We start from the raw sequence: 22,628 nt of genomic DNA on the forward strand, positions 1-22,628 counted from the left end.
TGCAGAGCTGTGGTCATGGCGCTGGGGTCTGGCCCAGCAGCAGAGGCTTGTGGAGCAAAGCTGCCCGGTACACAGTGGCCTGGCCCCTTGGCCAAGTGACAAAGGGAGCCATGTTTGGGTCCTCTCTGGCCCCATCTGCCCACAGAGCACAGCAGTCAGCCAGACAGGTGCCCCTCTGCCCTGTCCCTTCTGCTCGATGTGGGCAGTGTTGCAGGCCTTCCGCCCTCTGTAGCCTTTGGGAAGGAGAGTTTATCTTGGCAGGGCTTCCCCAGCTCAGCGCACATCAGGCCCTTGGGGAAAATGTGGGGAGTGAAGAGTCACTGGTGGGTGAAGTGGGCAGCTCCCGTGACTCCTCTACATTCAGGGCCATCCTCAGGAGATAAGGTAGCACTGCCCCTTTGCAGGGTTTAGAAATGTTAGTGAGCCGCGTTTGAAGGGAACATGGTCTATACTCTGCCGTGTGTGGGTGCTCAGCCAACTTCCTCACCTAAGGGTGAAAGTGACACCTTGGGGTTCCTGCTGGTTACCACACTGGTTGTTGTCTACCCCGCTGTCCTGTGCTTGTTTTGGCTGAGCTATTCCCAGGAGGCAGAACCTGTGCTTCCTCCACCACTGTGTCCCGCCTGAGCCCTACAATCTGCCTCTAAATGGGCAGAGTGGGGCTGACTAGGGGGATCTGATAGACTGAACACACGTTCCCCTCCCCCCCGCCCCATTCCTATGTTGAAGCCCTAACACGCAACTTGATGGTATTTGGAGATGGGCCTTTGGGAATTATTCAGGGTTAGAAGAGACCATGAGGGTGGGGCCCTAGTGATGGGATTAGGGCCCTGGTAAGAAGCAGAGACCCCAGAGCTCGCTCTCTCCCTGACACGAGGACACAGTGAGAAGGCGGCCATCTGCAAGCCAGGAAGAGAGCCCTCACCAGAACCTCACCACAATGGGATGCTATCCTCGGACTTCCAGCCTCCAGACTGTGACAAATACATTTCTTTTTTTAATACGTGCCACTACCCCCAAGTCTATGGCACTTTGTCCTAGCAGCCCTATGTGACTAGGACAAGAACTTCCTTCGTGACTGGTATCTGGAAACCGTGCATCAGGGCCATGGGAAAGAAAGGCTCGGCCCTTTGCGACTGTCACCACACCTCCACCCCAAGTGCAGAGTATCACACATGAACCAGGAGAGCCTGGGATGCAGTGAAAGGGAATCTGTAATTACTCATGATATTGTCGCATCCACACTTGGGGAAGCCATGCAGCTTGCTCGCAGCAGGTGCTGGGGGTGTGCTGAGGCTGTTGGTGGGCTTGGCCTCCCTGCTCACGCAGCCAGGTCACTCTCTGAGAGCCAGTGCAGCTGGGGCAGCCCCAGGCAGGTTTGCCTCCAGAGACCACTCCCTTCACTACTGGATGACAGATCCCTGAAGAAGCCACGGCCTCCTCGGAAATTCCATCTGACAACGGGAGCAAGGCTGGCCCCCGTTAGTGAACATGCTGTGCTTTCTGACAGCTACCAGGATGGACTTGATCCAGGTGGCTGCCCTTTTGTAGCTCACTTTGATTCTAACTTCAGTGTCACATGATGCACTATGAATGGAACATACAATGTGTGTCTTTCACATCTGTCTTCTTTCACTTAGAATAATATTTCCAAGGTCATCCATGTTTTTAGTATGTATCATTATATCAAACCTTTTTATTGCTGAATAATATTCCATTAATGGATATACTAAAATTTTTCCATTTATCAGTTAAGAACATTTGGGTTGTTTTCACTCTTTGGCTATTGTGAATAATACTTCTAAGAACATTTGTGTACAAGGTTTTCTGGGGATGTATGTTTCCATTTCTCATGGCTATATACCTAAGAGTGAAAATTGATGGGCCATATGGAAACTCGATGTTTAACTATTTCAGAAGGTGCCAGACTGTTTCCAGTGTCGATGAACCATTTTATATACCCACTAGCTGTGTGAGGTTCCCAGCATCTCTCCACATTCCAGCCAATATTTGTTATCAACTCTTTTTGATAAAGTCGTTCTACTGGTTCTGAAGTTGCATCTCATCGTAGTTTGCATTTGCATTTCGCTGATGTTGAACCTCTTTCATGTACCTATTCGCCACTTGTGTATCTTTCTTTGGAGCAATGTGTACTCAACATTTACTAATTTTTAACTGGTTTGTGTTTTGCCATTGAGTTATAAGAATTCTTTACATTTTCCAGATAAAAATGCTTGACAAGATATAATTTGCAGAAATATTCTCCCATTCTATGGGTTGTCCTTTACTTTCTTGATGGTACTCTTTGAAGCACAAAAGTTTTTACTTTGGATGAAGTCCAATTTATCTATTTTTTCTTTTGTTACGGGTGGTTTTAATATCATGTTTATGAAACCATTAATTAGTCCTAGGTCGTGAAAATTTATTCCTATGCTTTTTCCTTTTCTAAAAATCATCTTAAACATTTTAAAGTGTACAATTTAGCAATGTTATATATATTCACATCATTGTGAAATTAGAAATTTTTTATCTTTCACAACAGAAATTTTGTACACATTAAATACTAATTTCTCCCCTACTCCCATCCCCAGCCCTTGGCAACCACTACTTTATGTTTCTGTGATTTTGACTACCGTAAATACTTCATATGAAGGAAAGTATTTGTCCTTTTGTGATTGGCTTCTTTCACTTAGCATAATGTTCTTGAGATTGATCCATGTTCTAGCATGTGACATGATTTCCTTCTTTCCGTAGGCTGCTTAGTCTTCCATTGTATGTATATACCATATTTTATCCTTTCATCCACCAATGGACATTTGGATTGGATCTCTTGGCTATTGTGAATAATGCTGCAATAGGGATTGTATTGAATTTGTAAATAGTTTTAGGTAATATGGACATTTTAACAATATTAAGTCTTTAAATCCACATGCATGGTGATGTCTTTTCATTTATTTATATACTCTTTGGTTTCTTGTAGCATTGTTGTTTTGTAGTTTTTAGTGTCCAAGTTGTTTGCCTCCTTGGTTAAGTTTATTTCTAAGAATTTTATTCTTTTTCATGCTATTATAAATAAAATTGTTTTGTTTTGTTTTGTTTTTCAGTAGAGACAGGGTTTCACTGCATTGGCCAGGCTGGTCTCAAACTCCTGGCCTCAAGCGATCTGCCTGCCTCAGCCTCCCAACATGTTGGGATTACAAGTGTAAGCTGTCACACCTGGCCTGAAATTTTATTCTTAATTTCCTTTCCATATTGGTCATTGCTAATGTATAGAACTGCGATGGAGTTTTATGTGTTAATGTTGCATTTTGTAACTTTGCTGAAATCATTTATTAGTTCTTACAGGTTTTTTGGTGGAATTTTTAGGGTTTTCTACATATAAAACCATATAATCTGTAAACAGAAATAATTTTACTTCTTCCTTTCCAAATGTTACCAGCACACAGAAATGATATATACTCAGCCAGGCATGGTAGTTCACACCTGCAATCCCAGCACTTTGGGAGGCTGAGGTGGGTGGATCATGAGGTCAAGAGATCAAGACCATCCTGGTCAACATGGTGAAACCCTGTCTCTACCAAAAATACAAAAATTAGCTGGGCGTGGTAGCGGGTGCCTATAATCCCAGCTATTTCGGAGGCTGAGGCGGGAGAATCACTTGAACCCAGGAGGCGGAGGTTGTAGTGAGCTGAGATCGCGCCACTGTACTCCAGCCTGGCGACACAGTCAGACTCTGTCTCAAAAAAAAAAAAAAAATCACAACAGCCCTGTGAGGTAGGTCCTACTACTATTCCCATTTTCAGATGGGGAAAGTGAGGCACATAGAGGGTGAGTAGCTTGCCTAAGGTCAAGCTAGTGACTGGTGGTGTCAGGAGTCACACTCCAGCAATCTGTGCTTTAACTACTAAACCAGACCAAATTTCAAAAACCACTGCTCTTAAGTACAAGTAAAATATCTCCAAGAACATTCTGAGCAGTTCTAAAGGCAATGGGGGGTGCTTTGACTTGGGTACTCAAGGGTTCCCAGGCACAGACAGAGTCTCTGCTTTCTGCCCTCAGTCATGACAGCAGGGCCTAGTCTGGACATAGGTGGGCACCAGAACTTGTCAGCATGACAGAAGGAAGAGATGAACCACATAGCATAATCTTTCCTGATCTCTGTGTATTATCCTGAAACCCCTTTAGATCACATCACCCTACTATAAAGGACATTTGAGCAAAGACCCAGTGCACAAAGCTTAGCGCCTGTTTGGGATGTTGACGTCTAGCAGAGATAGCTTGTAGCAGTTGTCGCAGATAGAAATGCCGTGGAGGGCAGTCAGCAGTGATGGAGACAACATTCCCTGGTGGGTCAAACCCAGCCTGTAATGTCTGTGGGTTTGCAGACCTGATGATTTGATTTTGTCAGAATACACATATTGTTCAGGCACAGAGAGACCACCTCCTGTTAACCAAGTCCCCATTGTGGGATAAAGCTCAATGTCAAGGCATTCATTTACAAATAGGAGCCTTTGTTTCTCAGTGATAGGGATCTGGTGTCTGATCATCAGGGACCCTCTTATCAAAGCGTATGAGATTCCATATTAAAAATCAGCGGTCGGCCGGGCGCGGTGGCTCAAGCCTGTAATCCCAGCACTTTGGGAGGCCGAGATGGGCGGATCACGAGGTCAGGAGATCGAGACCATCCCAACATGGGCTAACATGGTGAAACCCCGTCTCCACTAAAAAATACAAAAAACTAGCCGAGCGAGGTGGCGGGCGCCTGTAGTCCCAGCTACTCGGGAGGCTGAGGCAGGAGAATGGCGTGAACCTGGGAGGCGGAGCTTGCAGTGAGCTGAGATTCGGCCACTGCACTCCAGCCTGGGCGGCAGAGCGAGACTCCGTCTCAAAAAAAAAAAAAAAAAAAAAAAAATCAGCGGTCGTTGGTGACCACACAATCAAAACAAAGGGGCATATTTTCCAGGTTAATAAAATTGTGGAAACAACATTCAAGGGACCTGAGAGTCCCTGACCCAGACCCAGGAGTGGATCAACCCAAGGCGTTTTCACCCACCCTGATGCAGAATGAGCTCCTCTGTTCAGGTGGAGAGTGAGTGCCACTGTTTAAATGACAGCTGTGCCTTTCCACGCTCTTTGCTGAAAAGCAAGAGCAAAATCGACCCCAGCTCAATTGAGAGGAGTTACTGCATTGATGGTGATACGAGAAGGGGGCAGGGAAGTGCTGGGAGGAGAAGGGCAGGGTCCTCTGCGAGGGCTCCACCCCCAGGTCTGTGCCCACGGACCTAGGTTTGGAGAGGCATTTCTGTTTCAGTGCCCCAATGTATTTCCCAAGACCACCCTGGCCTGCCACGCCCCCATCCTGTGCTTAGAAAAACCCCGAGAACCTGGCGGGCACGCACACAAGCGGCTGGACATCGAGAGGAACATGCCGGTGGAACACACTGGCATCTGCCATCAGGCCATTGACCAGTGGATGGCCGAAGATAAGGCAGGGGGTCTAATTGAGGGACTAACGCAAGCCGCCTATGGACGGATGGCTAAACTGAAAGAGCACACTGTAACACATGCCCACTGGCGCTTCAGCTGTAAACATTCACACCTAGATGCTGCCACGGGTCGGAGCCCCACAGCCTGCCTGTCTGCATGCTCCCCCTAGAGGTTTGAGCAGCGGGGCTCGGAAACAGTAAGCCACACCCCCTTCACATGCCCTGCGAGGGGGATAAGGGAACTTTTCTCGTTTCATTGGGAAAGCAAAGGACCTTGGCTAGGAACGGGCAGGGCTGGAGGACCAGGAAGCAGAAAGCACGGCAGTAGTCCTGCAACACGGCCAGTCTGTCCTGGACACCAACCCCAGTGCTGTGCCTCTCTCTCAGGTTTCAAATCCCAGGGAGGGGTATCCAATTTTTTAAGCTAAGGCACGTGCCTGGCCTTGACCTAAAAGAGACCCAGATACGGATCTTTCTAGACTGACATCTCACTCTTTAAGGGATGTCAGGGCACTTTTCAGAAGTGGAACTCAAGGCTGGTCTACTCCAAAGCAACAGGTGCCCACAGCGAGTTAAAGCTCATGAGACAAAACGCATCACGTGCACGCCTGTAATAAAAAGAAGTTCGATTTACTGGGCAGGGGGAGTGCACTGCAGAGGAACCCTGAGGTTTTACTTGGTGATTCTAAAGAGGGTTTGAGTAACAGAGGGTCAGTCTGGATTGGATATTGCCTGGAAGTGGGTGCAATTAATGATTAGTTTTCTAAATAATTTTTAATTAGGAGCCAGGGAGAGTAAAGTGAAGTCGTTGGTAAAGAAGCAGTTGTCAGTCTTGTTAGCAGAAGAGAGGAATGTGTAGTTGTTGAGTCTCCTAGTCACCGTCTTATTTCAGACATGGACAGCATGGCCTTCCCTCTTTATATTCTGGGAATCTCTCTGATGTTCCTTGGGAACCTCTGGGCTAGCTGTTAGCTGTGAGCTGTCACTTTGGAGTTTCTCACTTTCTCAAAATTCTGAACATTAATCAAAATGAATCTGGTTTGCAGGCCCTGACTTTCCCCCTAGTGACTTAGAGAGACGTCAGCATTTAAGGTGGTGTCTGCTGAGAGCTGATCACATTTTTAGTGACTGATGTCACCAGAACTAGATAAAGGGGTGTCTGAGGGATGCCCTGCAGCTATGGACCACAGTGGCTATAAGGGGAGAGGGACTGGGCACAATTTTATTAATAAGTCTGAGGATTCCTTTAGATTTTACCAACTTTTTCCTTATGCCAGGTGAACACAGTTTCCAGTTGAAAGAACTTCTTTTCCCCAGATAAGATTAGTTGGGATACCAGAAACTTTTAATGGTTTCTGAGATTGAGTCATTAACATAAACAAAATAACTGGATCACAAATTGTCAAAATGCATCCCTCACACATCAGTGCAACTTCTCCTCTAACTGTTGATGGCTCAAGTCTTTCTGAACACATTCATCTTGGGGTGAGAACTTGGGAGATAAACACAGTCATGTTCTTTATAAATAAGGAGCCTCCCTGACAGTAGAAGTCACAAAGAAAGAAGACCATGGGCCTCTTCCCTTTGAATTGTTTTCCCTCTTGCTATGTTACTGCTTGAGCTTCCTTTGTGGGCTCCATAGTATCTCTGTTCTTTCCAATACTCATAAAAACACCACAGGGTAGGCTCCAGAGTGACCACAGCCAAGCCCCAGCTCTGCCAGCAGGCCCCCATCTTCTCATGATTCTGTGGGCTTCTGTTTCCTGGCGTCTCTCTTCTTCCTGGCATCTCTCTTCGTCTCTCTAGGCTCTTGGTGAATTTGTACTGGTGGAAAAAGATGTCAACATTAGTAAGAAAGGAAAGATTTACAGCCTGAATGAGGGCAATGCTAAGTATTTTGACAGGGCCGCCACTTAATATGTGCAGAAAAAGAAATTCCCTGAGGTGAGTGAAGAAAGCCCAGGTGGGTCGTAGGGAGAATGTTATCTCCATAGAGTCCTGTTTGGGTGGTGGCTTCAGGGGGCCTTGCCAAAAGAGGCTGGAGCCACTGTTCATAGCTCTGGTCAGTATGAGAATGGCAGACTCTGCCTTTCTTCATAAGCAATCAGTATCTTTTATAGCTAAAATTTACCTTCTAAAGATAATACTTCCCTTTACATTTAAGTTGTTCCAGGAGAAATTGTTTATAACAAAAGTTAGGAATAACACTTGCAAAACTCAGAGCTCAGGCCAGAATCTCTCTTAAGTCATTTGTTTAAGCTCCAACCTATAGGTTCACTCACTCAGTTGCATTTGCTTTTCGAAGGAATAATTAATTACACAAGAGAACTTCAGAAAGTTCATGGAAAAAAATGAAATTAAAAGATAAAAATAAAAATATAAAATTTATTTTTCAACATAAGCTCCATTGAGCTCAAGACACTTTTGTAAGGGTTTATACCAGCCATTTAGTCCAACCCTAAACCCAAGGTCCTGGGAATTTAACCCTGCCAAGGTGGTCTTTTTTATGTTATTTGCTCAAGAAAAATGGATGCCTTTAAAGGTTTTTTAATATTAGAAAACAAGAAGAAGCCAGAAGGAGCCAAATCAGGGCTGTAGTTATATTCCATTAAAACTCTTGCAAAATTCCCTTGTTTATTAAATTAATGAGAGGAATGAGCAGAGCATTGCTGTGGTGGAGAACTCTCTGGTGAAGCCTTCCTGGGCTTTGTCTGCTAAAACTGTGGCTTTCTCAGAACACTCTCTTAATAAGCATATGTGGGCCAAGGAGCCCCAGTGTTGTGAAAATGAATGGCCGTGATTAGTCAAGGCCAAATTGTATCCTGCACCTTCAGAGGCTCTTGCCGTCCTCCCCCAAGTTATGCCCATCTCTAGTTACCCGTCCGTCCATCCATCCATCCATCCATCCATCCATGCATCCTTATATCCCTTCCTCCTTCCCTCCTATCTATCTATCTATCTATCTATCTATCTATCTATCTATCTATCTACATCTGTCATCCATCCATCCGTCAAATCCTCCTGTCTGTCTGTCTGTCTGTCATCATCTATCTGTCTGTCTGTCTGTCTGTCATCTGTCTATCATCTGTCTGTCCATCCATGTCTGTCTATCTGTCTGTCTTGTCTGTCATCCTCCTGTCTGTCATCATCTGTCTGTCATCTGTCTGTCTGTCTATCTGTCTGATGCTGTCTGTCATCCATCTGTCATCTATCTATCTATCTATCTATCTATCTATCTATCTATCTATCTATCTATCCATCCTCCTTCCTATCTATCTATCTATCTATCCATCCTCCTTCCTATCTATCTATCTATCTATCTATCTATCTATCTATCTATCTATCCATCCATCCATCCATCCTTAACTGAGAGATTGCTCACAGATTTTCTTTCCAGAGCAAAGGTAAGTTGAAGAGTAGCAACACCTCCCTCTGTTATGTGGAGTCATTCTGGGCTTAAAAACTAGGAATTTAGGGATGTAAGTTCTATCTCTAGTTTCTGGTAGTTCACTGTGTGTCTTCTGAAAGATTCTTTCTCTATTTAAATGTTTTGGTTTCATGACTTAACATTTTCTCCAAATATAAAAATTGTATGTGTTCATGTGTAACACGTGGAAGGCACCAAAAAAATAAAATGTAAACAAAAACCACGTGTAAGTGTCTTCACTCTCAGTAACCCCACTGTGAACATCATCATACATCTCTCTAGGTTTTGTTTTCTTGCAAATGTGCTTACATAGTTATCAAATGTAATCCAATCTACTTCACGAGTATTTCCTAGTTATTAAAAATTTTTCAAAAGCACATTGCTGTACCATAACGTATTTAATCATTCTCAGGTTGTTCCACACTTAGCCTGTGTCCAGCTTTTCACTCCATAAAAAAATGTTGCAGTGAGCCCCTTTGTGCGTCGTCTTTGCTGATCTGAAAATTGCCTTAGAAGGTATTCCTAGAAGTAGGATTTCTGGTAAAATAGAATTGTGGATCCTCACCTTAGTCTTCACTGTTAATTCAGTCCAAGGTGTTTCATCTTGGATCCAATAAAGTGCTAAGTAACTAAAATACCAGAAGATTTGGTAATTTCTTGCCTGTAGTATGGTTTCAAGGGATGCAACTAGAGGATAATATAATATAATGATGTTCACTATAATTATGAGTTGGAGATAATAATAATAACAGTTAACACTTGCTGGGTGAGTAATAGGTGGTAAGCCCTGTTTTAAGTGTTTTACACGTATTAACTCCTTTATTCTCATAACAACTCTTGGAGGCAGGTACAGATGGGGAAGATGAGGCACAGAGGGGTTCAATTACTTATCCAAGGTAAGTGGCTGAGCCAGGATTCAAACCCAAGCATTCTGGCTGCCAACCCATACCCTTAACCACAACATGACCCTGCTTGGAAACAATCAAGTGGGGAAGAACCCTCACCTCCCACACACTGGGTTGCATGGCTTAGGGCTTCCTAACCTGCAGGGAGATAGCGCCTCCTCCTTGCTGGCTGCGGAGTTTCTGCCTCCTTCAGCTTGGTTCCTTTTCCTGCTTTACGCGCTGTGCGCCTGCTGGGTGTGGGCAGGACAAAAGCCCAGATGAAGAACACCCAATTCTGTATCTGGAAGGGAAGAGGAATATGTATTAGGTTGTTCTCAGGAATCTGCTGGAAGGGGGATGGAGGGAGGAAATGAGTGAGAAAACATTGCTTCAGGGGTTTGGTATTTTGTGTTCTCATTTTCATTTTTGACAATTAGAGCATGAGGCTTGCCTAATTAGCAGTAATAGTTCCTTACACTTTTCACAAATTCCACCTGGTGCAAGGCCAGATGTGATCTATAAAATCAGAGTTCCTAGAGATGACAGGTCTGGTGGTAATGAATTCCCTCAGTATTTGCTTTTCTGCAAAAGATCTTATTCTCCTTTGCCAATGAAGCTTAGTTTGGCTAGATATGAAAGCCTTGGTTGGAGTTTCTTTTAAGAATGTTGATCATTCCCTATGACTCATGGGGAATGGACCTCTGCTGAGAGGTCCACTGTTAGTTTAATGGGCTTTCCTTTGTAGGTGACCTGACCCTTCTCTCTAGCTGCTTTTAACATTTTTCTTTCATTTCAAGCTTGGAGAATCTGATGATTATGTGTCTTGTGGATGATATTCTTGTGAAGTATCTTACGAGGGTTCTCTGCATTTCCCGAATTTTCTTTTTTTTTTCTTTTTTTTTTTTTTTTTTGAGGCGGAGTCTCGCTCTGTCGCCCGGGCTGGAGTGCAGTGGCCGGATCTCAGCTCACTGCAAGCTCCGCCTCCCGGGTTCACGCCATTCTCCTGCCTCAGCCTCCCGAGTAGCTGGGACTGCAGGCGCCCGCCACCTCGCCCTGCTAGTTTTTTTTTTTTTGTATTTTTTAGTAGAGACGGGGTTTCACCGTGTTAGCCAGGATGGTCTCGATCTCCTGACCTCGTGATCCGCCCGTCTCGGCCTCCCAAAGTGCTGGGATTACAGGCGTGAGCCACCGCGCCCGGCCTTCTTTTTTTTTTTTTTTTAGCTGGCAAAGCCGAATTTTCTGTTGGCCTCTCTAGCTGAGTTGGCGAAGTTCTCATGGGTGATAACCCGAAGTATGTTTTCCAAGTTGTTTCCATTCTCTCCATCTCTTTCAGAGACACCAATGACTCATAGATTGGGTCTTTTTACATAATCCCATATTTCCCAGAGGTTTTTTTTTTCATTCCTTTTTATTCTTTTTTTCTTTATTCTTGTCTGTCTGATTTCAGAAAGCCAGTCTTCAAGCTCTAGGATTCTTTCCTCAGCTTCATCTATTGTGCTATTAATACTTGCGATTGCATTATGAAATTCCTGTGGTGTGTTTTTCAGCTCTATCAGGTTGATTACGTTCTTTTTCATATTGGCTATTTGGTCTGTCAGCTCCTGTATTGTTTTATTGTGATTCTTAGCATCCTTGGATTGGGTTTCAGCATTCTCCTTAATCTTGATGATCTTCATTCCTGTTCGCATTCTGAATTCTATTTCTGTCATGTCAGTCATCTCAGCCCAGTTCAGAACCCTTGCTGGAGAGGTGACGCAGAAAGAAGGCACACAGGCTTTCCGAGTTGTCAGCGGTCTTGCACTCATTCTTTCTCATCTGTGTGGGCTAATGTTCCTTCAGTCTTTGAAGTGCTGTCCTTTGGATGGGTTTTTTTTCTTTTATCCTATTTGATAACCTTGGGGGTTTGATTGTGGTACAAGGTGGGTTCAGCGGACTGGCTTTGTTTCTGGAAGATTGTAGGGGGGTCAAAGCTCAGCTCCCAACTTCTGGACTGCGTGCTCTAATACTGGACTTCTACTGGGCCGACTTTGTTCCCAGTGTCCTTGAGGTTAGGAATCCACCGTGCGGGAGGTAAGGAGGTTCTCCCAGATAGCTGGTCACAACACTTGTATGGGTGGTGCCAGCCAAAGCGCTTCATAGGGTGGTGGCAGTGGAATCTGTCCTCGTTTGCATGTGCCAGCAGCAGTGGCAGTGGCACTGTGGAGGGGTGCATGCTTGTCCATTGTGGTGGGGTGCTACTGGATGCTGGGTTGCCAGCCTCTGTGCAGGTATTCACAGCAGTGGCAGAGGCAGCATGGTGTCAGGAGGAAGGGCACCTCAGCTGGTGTCTTACATGTGTTTGCACTGGTGATGGTGTTTGCATGTGGATGGGGTGCTGGTGGGTGCAGGAGTGTGTGTGTCCTCTGTGTGTGTTCCTGTGGGTGGCAGTGACCACTCAGGGTGGACATGTGTCCATTATTCTCCATGCCTAGTTTCAGGCTGGTGGTAGCTTGGTGCAGAGGTGGGGCATTAGTGGGGGCAAGGTCTACCCATACACACATGCTCTGGCAAAGCCATATGGAGGGGGTGGCTGTGGGCAGGTGTATGCAGGCAAAGCAGCACAGGGGAGGCTGCAATCGGTGGAGGGCATGGGCAGGCTGGTGTGTGTCTGTAGGGCTACTCTGCTGGAGCTCTTTGCTGGTCAGGTATGGTCTGCCAGCACAGGAGCTATGATGTGGAGCCCCAGGAGATATCTCTGTGGGCACCCAAGGCTGCACTACAAGAAGGCGTGGCCAGACTGGGGCCCTGGGAGAGACCAGGAGACTGAGGGATGCTCTGGTCGGACCTGCCCTGTCTCATGGACCACCCTGCAGAGTTCAGGTCCCACAGTTCTCCTAGGCCTTAAGACTCTTATAGGAGCAAGTTGAACTTTAGGGGGATGGGTGTCCCTGGCCATGCTCCACTAGAGAAGCTCCTGCAACAAACTCTCTGGGCTCCACACTGGCTGGAGTTCTGCCCCTACCCCTTCTCTAAGCAGCTTTCCCTGCCAACTCAAGTGTCCATGGTGGTTGAGGGACCTCCTCCTGTCAGGGTTCCAGATGCCCATGACAAGATTAGGATACTCTTTGCCAGTTCAGCTCACCCCTTCTCCAGGAACCAGAGATGGGGTTTCAAGAAGGAGCTCATAGTCAATAGTAGATAGTGCTGCTTAGAAGTTAACTCTAGTGTCCATAGGCTATGGTGGTGCATTGGTGACCTTGGGGGAAGTGTGTTCCACTGGAGTGATGGGATGGAAGTCGAGGAGCAGTGGGCAGAAGAACTGGGGGAGGTGGTGATGTGGAGGTGGTGATGTGCACACCTCCACGCCTCTATGAAATGTGGCAGTGGGGAATCCCAGGATGGAACTAGAGTCTGATATGGGGCCTTTGGATGAATTTCTAATCAAATGGGAGATCGTTGAGCTGATGGACTGAGGCTGAAAGAGAAGTTGAAGTATGTCAAAAGAAGAGATGGGGGAAGATGGATGTCACTGAGTCTGTGAGAGGCAGAAGGGGGAGGAATCAGAAGACAAGAAGAGGATGGGCTTTGGGTAGGAGTTGGACACCACTTCCGTTATAACAGGAGGAAAGGCAGGATATTTAGTCAACACCTGTGACTGGCAAATAAGGAACATGGTCCCATCTCCAGGAAGCTGCAGTCTAGTTGGAGTGGCAAGACATTACAACAAAAAAAGAATAATTCAGTGTGTGATAAGTCTACAGGGCCCAAGTACTATAGAATTGTGTAAGCATTTACAAGAAATACTTCAAGTTAAGTTTTACTTATGTGAAACCTCACTGCAAATCAAGGAAGGTTGAGGTCCCTTATGAGGCCTCATTGGCTTTGTTCAGAGATTTCTCAGGCTTGGTTTCCATCTTAACTTACTTTAATGGTTTGTTGGTAACACACACATACACACACACACACAGTTTCTAACCAAAACACCTTGAGAAGACATCAGTTCACATTTGATCTTATTGGCATTTACTCAGTTCTTGATCCATTACTCACTCTAGTTTGTGTTCAAGTCTTTAAAGTCTGGACATGTTATTTTACCAAAGTATTAGTTTTGCAGCTTGCTTTGCTTGTCATTACTCATTAACCCCAAGCATTTTTGGAACACAAAACACTTGATGGCTGCCCTAAGGAATTTGCTGTCTCCCTGTGCACTGTCAGAGAATTATTAGACTAGAGAAAGAAATCATAGATGGATCACTGAATGGGGAAAACCAAACCTGCCCAGGGAGCAATGTAATCATATTGTCATGCCTTACCTCTTATGCCTACTCTAAGGAACATCATGACTTTCGACTTATTTCTCTCTGGTCAAACATCCTTTTTATTACACATGTGAGTAGTGGAATTGAGATTTACAAATAAGTTGTTTTATTTCTTTAAATAATTGCTAAAGGTGTTTAAGATTTTGCCACGGATAAACACTGCATGCAGTAAGAGCCGAGTAGTCATTATTTAAGGAAGTCTGCTTCTCAGAAAGCTAAAACGATTGTGAACCACAGTGATTCAAGCACGAGCTTCAAGGAGCTACCAAAAACCTGTTGTTCATGTAGACTTCCTCTTTCCTTCCTTCCTTCCTCTTTCTTTCTTTCCTTCTCTCTTTCTCTTTCCTTTCTCTCCCTTCCTTCCTTCCTTCCTTCCTTCCTTCCTTCCTTCCTTCCTTCCTCTCCTTTCCTTTCCTTTCTCTCCTTCTTTTCTTTCTTTCTTTCTCTTTGTTTAGCTGCTCTCTTAAGATTGCTACAGGATATTGTCTCTTACTTTAAGTAGTCCTACTTTTAATAAGTCCAATCACATGTTGACATTTAAGGGGCTCATAATGAATGAAATGCACAATTGTATAATTGTTTCAATTTCTACACTAGTAGGTGGAGGATAGGGGGTCAGGAATGTAGAGGTCACCGCAACTGGATGTGTGATCCCAGAGCAGGTACTGACTAACCACGAAGGCCACTGAGTTTTGTCTCTTCTCTTTCTGCCTTCTAGGACAGCAGTGCTCCCTATGGAGTCAGGTATGTGAGCTCCATAGTGGTGGATATGCACCACATCTTGGTCTATAGAGAAATCTTCATGTACCCAGGTGACCAGAAGAGCCCTCAGGGCAAGGGAATTCTCCTTTGTCCACCAGCTGTGCATCCAGTCAGGGAGCAGGAGGAGCTCTCTCCTGTCATACCTGCTGTTTGGCTACTGCGCTGCTGCTCCTTGGCATGTCGGTGTGGTGGGCAGGGGAAGAGAAACCAGCTCTATTTCCCTTGAATGAGCCTCCAGGCTGTGGTAGGTTTGAAGGAGAAGGCCGAAATCATGTAACTGGTGATTCTTACTGTCCTTCCCCTTCGGCCTCACACTCATCGTTCACCATGAGCCAGCGGTGTGTCTTATTTGCCACAGGCTGCGTCTGACTTTTAGCTTCAGCACCAGCTGATTTGGGGTCATAGACCGCATAAGGAACCTAATGAAATTTATCAACACACTTGCCACAAAAATGCATATAAGCATACACATTACGTACACATTACATGTTTAGAGGGTTTACAGATGCCCTGAAATCTACCCAAGAATCCCCTAGAGGAGTCGCACACCCCAGAATAGGAACTTCTGCTCAGAGCTCATCAAATATGACTGTAAATGTTGTTCCTGGAAAGTCTAACTGCAACTCAGCTCTATCCCATATCCATTAATTGCAGGGCAGAGGCCAGCGGCAGAAGTTGTAACTGACAATTTTCTTTTGCGGGGCCTGTGGCTGGCAGCTCTGGGTGGAGAAGATCTCCTTGATGCAAGAGCTAAAGGCTCTTCCCCAACATCAGCAAGCCTGGGGAGCTGAGCAGGTGTCTTTGTCCTGCACTTCCTGGGCACCTTCTCTGGCAGCAGGGAGCAGCCCGGGGCAGCAAGGAGCACTCTTGGAGATGGGTCAGGCTTCTTTTTTTTTTTTTTTTTTGAGACAGAGTCTCGCCCTGTCACCCAGGCTGGAGTGCAGTGGCGCAATCTCGCTCACTGCAAGCTCCGCCTCCCGGGTTCACGCCATTCTCCTGCCTCAGCCTCCCGAGTAGCTGGGACTACAGGCGCCCGCCACCACGCCCAGCTAATTTTTTGTATTTTTAGTGGAGACGGGGTTTCACCGTGTTAGCCAGGATGGTCTCGACCTCCTGACCTTGTGATCCTCCCGCCTCAGCCTCCTAGAGTGCTGGGATTACAGGCGTGAGCCACCGCGCCCAGCCGGGTCAGGCTTCTTAAGGGGAAGGACCCCTCCAGCAGGGCTGTGTGAGCTGGGGACAACACGGCCCTCCCAGCAGGAACTCACTGGAGACACCTGGGTCTTGTCAATCAAGTTATTTTCTGTCAAACAGTTGGGATAAACATTTCCCTCAAGAGGCCCCTGACTGCACCTGAAGGAACTGAGGTCTCCCTGGGTCTCCAGGGTCCTGGATGTGGACGTCCTGCGGAGATGAAGGGGTTTTTCTTGTCCTCCTGCTCCTGCGTCTCTCTGCCTGACCCTCCTCCTCTATCACTGCTCTGGGCTTTCCTTGGGTCCTCACCTTGGTCTTATTCGGCAGCCTGGCTGGGATGGGAATCAGCTTCCTGGCCCCGGCCACCTGCTCCCGTGGTGAAGGCAGTTGGAGAGGGAACTGGCTGCTGGGAGGAGGGATCCTCACCGAGCTGGGGTGTCCCAACATCATGGAGTTGCGAGCAGACAGCACGGGTTTCTTCCTTGAGGGGAGCCCGCCGCCCACAGCAGGCAGGACCCCCAGGGGGACGTCCGTGTCTGGCGGGAGAGGACACGGTTTCCTAGGGGCGCTGTAGAAGCTGACTGGAGAAGGCCCGCGGCTCTGCTGAGGGTTGAAGAGGAATCGGAAAGGGCCCGGGGTAGGCGTGGGCGCCGCAGGCTGAGCCGGGCCAGGCTGAGAGGACTCACGGGCTATGGGAGCTTGTGAGCGACGGCCCGGCAGGGGTCTGCGGCGGGACCGGGGACGAAATATACTTAATAAATTGCCCATTTAGAGCAAGTTGTGCGGGTACAATGGCGAGAAAACGGTCAGTAATGGAGACGCTGCTCCGTAGTCGACCACTTCTCTTTCGCCAGGCGCGCACTGGGCAGCTGAGCGCTTGTGACGTCCCAATGGGGCTGGTGACAGAACCAGGGCGTGCAGAAGCGCGCGGGAGCACCCCCGTCCTAGGGCGCCTACCAGAGGGGTCAAAGGGCAAAACGGAGAGCCCCACCCCCACCACTCCCGCCCCCGCAGGACCCAGCAGGACTCTCTCACACCTGGGGACATCCTGCTCCTGGGGACAGGTATGTGGCCTCTGATGGGCCCCTCTGTGGGGCTGTGGGGGATGCGGGGCTGACATATCAGAGCCCTTTCCGCCTGGCGCCTGGCCTGGGCACTGCCTTGGCACCCAGTGGCCCTGTATTGCCCAACCCTGTCCCCTGGGTTACAGGGCCAGAATCTGCTGGAAGCCCAGCACGGGCCCACCCGCATCCTGCCAGGTTCCCCCAGGGCTGCTCCAGTGCCTCTGTGCCGCCTGGAGCCAGGCCCGCCTTCTCCATGGCCGCCCTGGCCCCTAGGGCCACCAGTCCCGCTATGCAGGTTTCCAGGGAGAGAATGCGGTGCTCTGACCTGACTGGATGCTGCCCCTTACCACATCCCTTCCTGGCAGGCAGGGCCTCCACTTCTTTCCACAAATTTACCTAAGACCTTCCCGCAGGTCCTTCAGGTGGTCATGGCCCAGCTGGGCTTTGAACCCGGGCTGTGTGATTCCACAGCTGGCACTCTGGCCTGTGTGCCTCATGATCACGGATACAGCACGTATTCTTATTTATTCCTGTAGTCCTGGGGTACTTCGCACCGTGGCATATCTGTAATAAGCACATGCACACCTAGAAGGAGGTCTTCACTTCAACATATAAGTTGACCATGGCCCACTGTGGGCTCCAGTCCTCTACAAAGATGTAGGGCAGGGACTACCCATTGTCAGCACTGCACCATCCCACATTGCTCTTCTAATGGAGCATTCAGCCCAGAAGTTTTTTCTTATCTAGTGGGAAGGATCCAAGTATGTAAAGCTTATGTTCTACATCAGCTTTGGTCTATCCTGAAAGAAATTCACCAGGGGAATTATTCCATATTGATAAGAAGCCAGTTTCTTTGGCCTTCCTGGAATATGTCTTGAAAGCAAATGTGTCATTTATTTGCAAGTTAATAGTGGAGCAATGTATTGGATTAAAATATGATCAACGAAATTTGGTCATTGTGAGCATGCCAGCTGGATCCACTCTTCACCACCCATTAACACCTAAATATAATTTCAGATCTTATGCCCAAGAGAAGGACATACTCTTGGGTGTCTGGACAAGGAGAACATGCATGAAAAATCAACAATTCTTCTTACCCATCAGGCAAGTGAAGTCATGGAGCAAACCATGACCCCATAACTGGAGAGACAGAATAATTCCAAAAGCCACAACTTACAGCCTCAGAAACCCACAGGTAGAGACCTCCACAGGAACAAGCAACTGGGTGGGGAAAGCAAAGTGCAACTGACAAATTGCTGGAGGCCCAGTGTGAACAAGGCTAAGAGTTAAAACTCTAGGAGTTTCCAGCCACAGAGAGGCCCCATGAGCTGTAAAGCTTCAATAGCTCTACTGGGTTCTGAAAGTGAAAAGGTGTGAAATATTGCATTTCTCTAATGATTAGTAATGTTGTATTACTCTGGTGGTTAGTAATTTTTTCCTTTTTTCTGGACACTTGTATGTCTTTTTTTTGAGAAGTGTCTGTTAATGTCTTTTGCCCATTTCTTGATGAGGCTATTTGGTTTTTAATTTTGTCTTATTCAATTGTTTACGTTCCTTATAGATTCTGGATATTAGGGCTTTGTCAGATGCTTAGTTTGCAAATATTTTCTCCCCTTCTGTAGGTTGTCTGCTTACTCTGTTGATAGTTCCTTTACTGTGCAGAAGCTCTTTCATTTAATTAGGTCCCACTTGTCAATTTTTGTATTTGTTGCAATTGCTTTTGAGGATATAGTCATAAATTCTTTGCCAATGCTGATGTGCAGAATGCTGTTTTCTAGGTTTTCTTCTAGGGTTCTTATATTCTGAGGTCTTACATTTGAATCTTTAATCCATCATGGTTACTTTTTGTATATGGTGAAAGGTAGGGGTCCAGTTTCAGTCTTCAGCATATGGCTAGCCAGATATCTCGGGAACATTTATTGACTAGGGAGTCTTTTCCTCTTTGTTTATTTTTGTCAACTTTGTTGAAGATCATATGGCTATAGGTGTTCGGCTTTATTCTTGGGTTCTCTATTCTGTTCCATTGGTCTGCATATTTGTTTCTGTACCAGTACCATGCTGTTTTGGTTACTGTAGCCTTGTAGTATAATTTGAAGTCTGGTAGCATGATGCCTCTGGCTTTGTTCTTTTTGCTCAGGATTGCTTTAGCTATTCAGACCCTTTATTAGTTCCACATAAATTTTAGAATAGTTTTTTCTAGTTCTGTGAAAAATGATGTTGGTAGCTTGATAGGAATCATATTGAATCCATAGATTGCTTTGGGCAGTATGGCCATTTTATCAATATTGATTCTTCAAATTAATGAGCATGGAATGTTTTTCCATTTGTTTGTGTCATCTCTGATTTCTTTCAGCAGTGTTTTGTAGTTCTTGTAGAGATCTTTTACCTCCTTGGTTAGATGTATTCTTACATATTTATTTATTTATTTGTTTTTGACTATTGTAAATGGGATTGCTTGCTTTATTGGGTTTTCAGCTTGATTGTTATTGTTATAGAGAAATGCTACTTATTTTGTACATTTGTATTATGTCCTTAAACTATATCGAAAGCATTTATTAGTTCCAGGATTCTTTTGGTGGAGTCCTTAGGATTTTCTAGGTGTCGAATCATATAGTTTAACTTCTTTTCTGATTTGGATGCCTATTATTTCTTTCTCTTGCTTGATTGCTCTGGCTTGGACTTCTTGTTATGTCAATTTTATCTGAATTTTTAAAACAATGTATTAGAGATAAAAGTAAACCTATCTACAACATGACTAATAATTGCAGACCAGGGGTTACGAACCTTCAGAATCGTCATTTGAATCTTTTTTTGGGGGGGCGGGGGGAGGTCACTAACTGACTTTTTCTCATCCATGCTCAGGATACGCATTGAGCACTCTTCATCTAACAGCCCTGACCCATGCAGAACCTGCACCCAAGAATCAAGCTCAGGCTTTTTGGCCACTTCTGGTTTAACCTCTGGCCCCTTTATGACTGCACTGATAACTCGAGGAGGAGTCTGGCCAGATGCCTGCTGAGTAGGCACTGAGAGACTCATTACAGGTGTACCATGGGCTACTGAAAAAGGGGTAAGTGCTCTCACAGCCAATGGTGTTCCAACAATGTTAATGCTTCCTGATCCAGTTAAATTTGACTTTGTCTACAGTCGACACTGTGCAAGCTGTGTAGCTGAGATGGTAATAATTTTGACAGGCTGCATGGTGATTTTGTCTCGGTTTTCAGTAGCAGCTGGCATCATAGTAGGGATTATCTGAATGACTACCTTTGGAGAGGTCACTGTTGTTGGACTAGTGCTGGTTATTAATGATGCACCTGCATTGACTGACTGAACTGCCACAGTTGAAATGTTCTGACCCAGTGATGTCATTACAACAGTACTTGCATTGCCACACGAACCGTCCTTGGAGCTGCTATTGCTGATACAGATTCAGTGGTAGCTGGAAACCTGCATGAAGCATCGTGACCAGGGGAAGTGATATTCACGACTTTAGCTACACCCTTCTCTGCTCTGGGTAGCCTTCTCCACCTCATATCAGCTAGGCTTAATAATAGTTACAATTGGCATTAATCAGCTGCACCTAGCATTTCTACATGTCTGCACCCACGCTTTCTTTAAAGTGTTTATGAGGGATGAATTTTTTCCCCCACAAACAGAGGATGTTGCTTTCAGGAGACTTTCTGCAGACAGTGACACTTATTCCAATGATTTTTCGTCAGTAGCTCCTGCTAAATCTTCATTACAGGTTTCACTTCTGTCATCATCTATGACCACGATGTTTTTGGGCATATCCTTGAACTGATTTACAAGCCTCTGTCCTTCGACTTTTACAAGAATTCCCCTTTGGTAGCTTTGCAAGAATACCCCTTTGGTAATAGTATCGCAAAGCTTGTTCCATAGTTTCATAGTTCATGTCTGGTTTGTTCTTATGCTTTCCCCAAAGCTTATAGACAGCCTTTGAATCCACCAGCCTGAACATGCCTTTTTCTCTCTGAATCCATTTAATATACTGGGGACAAGTATTTTTATCTTTAAGTAGATATAAAAGAAACTCCTACAAATATATTATGTTTCCTTTTCCTTCTCTCGGTTTTTTTTTTATACCTGACTCAGGAGACCCGCTGGAAATTGGTGGTTATTGGGTCTTTGGTTTACGGCCAATTTTTTTCCTTTTCATTGGTTCATGGTTATCTGGTGAGGTAGGAATAGGAGAGGTATCCATCGGTTCAGATCCCTCAGTTGACATCTCCACTACAGTTTCTGTAATGACATCTGGCCTCACAGCAACATGGATAAATTCAGGACTTCTTGAATCCCTCAAGTAGGTAGGAGATTCCATAGGAAGCAAGGCTTCAGCAGCTTCAATTCTCTTTTGGAGTCATATTCAAAATAATCTTGCTCAGGTGAATGTCTTAAAGCATTTCTGCTGTTTTCCTCTAGTAGCTTCATATTTTGGGGTCTTACATTTATGTCTTTAATCCATTTGAGTTTATTTTCCTATCTGGTGGAGGATAGAAATCCAGTTTCATTCTGTGTGTGCACATCCCATTTTCCAAGCACCATTTGTTGAAGAGTCTGTCCTGTTTGCAATGTGTGCTCTTGCCTTGGCACTTTGTCAAAAATCAGTTGGCTGTAGATGCATGGAGTTATTTCTGGGCTTTCTGTTCTGTCCCTTTGGTCTATTTGTCTTTATGCTAATGCCATCCTGTTTAGGTTATTATAACTTTGTAGTGTATTGTGTATTTTAAAGTCAGGCAATATGATGTTTGGAGCTTACTTTCTTTTTTTTCTTCTCCAGATTGCTTTGACTATTTGGGGTCTTTTTTGATTCCATATGAGGTTTAGGATTTTTTTCCTATCTCTGTTAAGAGTGTCACTGGTATTTTGATAGAGAGTTCATTGAATCTGTAGATAGCTTTGGGTAAGACTGGCATCTTAAAAATATTAGTTTTTCTAATGCAAGAACACAGGACATCTTTCCATTTGTTTGCATGCTCTTAATTTCTTTCATCAATATTTTATACCTTTCAAAGCAGAGGTCTTTCAGCTGCTGGTTAAATTTTATTTTTAGGCATCTCATTTTTTGTGGCTATTTTCTATGGAATCATTTTCTACATTTTCTTTTCAGATAGTCCATTATTGGTGTATACAAGTGCTACCAATTTCTGTATTTTGTCTTTGTATCCTGCAACTTTACTGAATTCATTTATGTTAACAGGTTTTTTTCAGTGGAATCTTCAGCATTTTCTGTATATACGAGTATAAATCTAGAGAAAAGTAAACTCTCATACACTGGTGGTGGAAATATAAATTAATAAAGCCACTGTGGAGAACAGTTAGGAGGTTCCTTATAAAACTACAAATAGAGCTACCATACAAATCAGTGATCCCACTGCTGGGTGTATACATAAAAGAAAGGAAATCAGTATATTGAAGAGAAGTCGGCAGTCCCCTGTTTACTGCAGCACTGTTCCCAATAACTAAGATTTGGAGGAACCCTAAGTGTCCATCAC

At 45.3% G+C, this 22,628-nt stretch overlaps 1 protein-coding gene and 2 pseudogenes across 2 annotated transcripts; all 3 read right to left on the reverse strand.

Moving 5' to 3' along the window:
- Positions 1–6,809: 6,809 nt before the first annotated feature.
- LOC103878479 (nuclear pore-associated protein 1-like) lies at positions 6,810–17,663 on the reverse strand. 2 transcript variants are annotated; one of them, XM_021927606.2, is made up of 3 exons: positions 16,478–17,663; positions 9,957–10,098; positions 6,810–7,310 (listed from the first exon to the last, which is right to left on the reverse strand). In XM_021927606.2, the coding sequence occupies exons 1-3, from the start codon at positions 16,817–16,819 to the stop codon at positions 7,225–7,227; spliced, it is 570 nt and encodes a 189-aa protein (XP_021783298.1). In that variant the 5' UTR covers positions 16,820–17,663; the 3' UTR covers positions 6,810–7,224. The 2 variants fall into 2 exon arrangements, with proteins under 2 accessions (XP_021783298.1, XP_021783297.1); XM_021927605.2 differs by having other exon boundaries at positions 16,361–17,663.
- On the reverse strand, positions 16,820–21,476 carry LOC103878480 (annotated as a pseudogene).
- Positions 20,676–21,475, reverse strand: LOC110741493 (annotated as a pseudogene).
- Positions 21,477–22,628: the final 1,152 nt, after the last annotated feature.

This window comes from Papio anubis, chromosome 13, assembly GCF_008728515.1.
Source record: "Papio anubis isolate 15944 chromosome 13, Panubis1.0, whole genome shotgun sequence".
In the NCBI taxonomy this organism is placed as follows: Eukaryota; Metazoa; Chordata; class Mammalia; order Primates; family Cercopithecidae; genus Papio; species Papio anubis.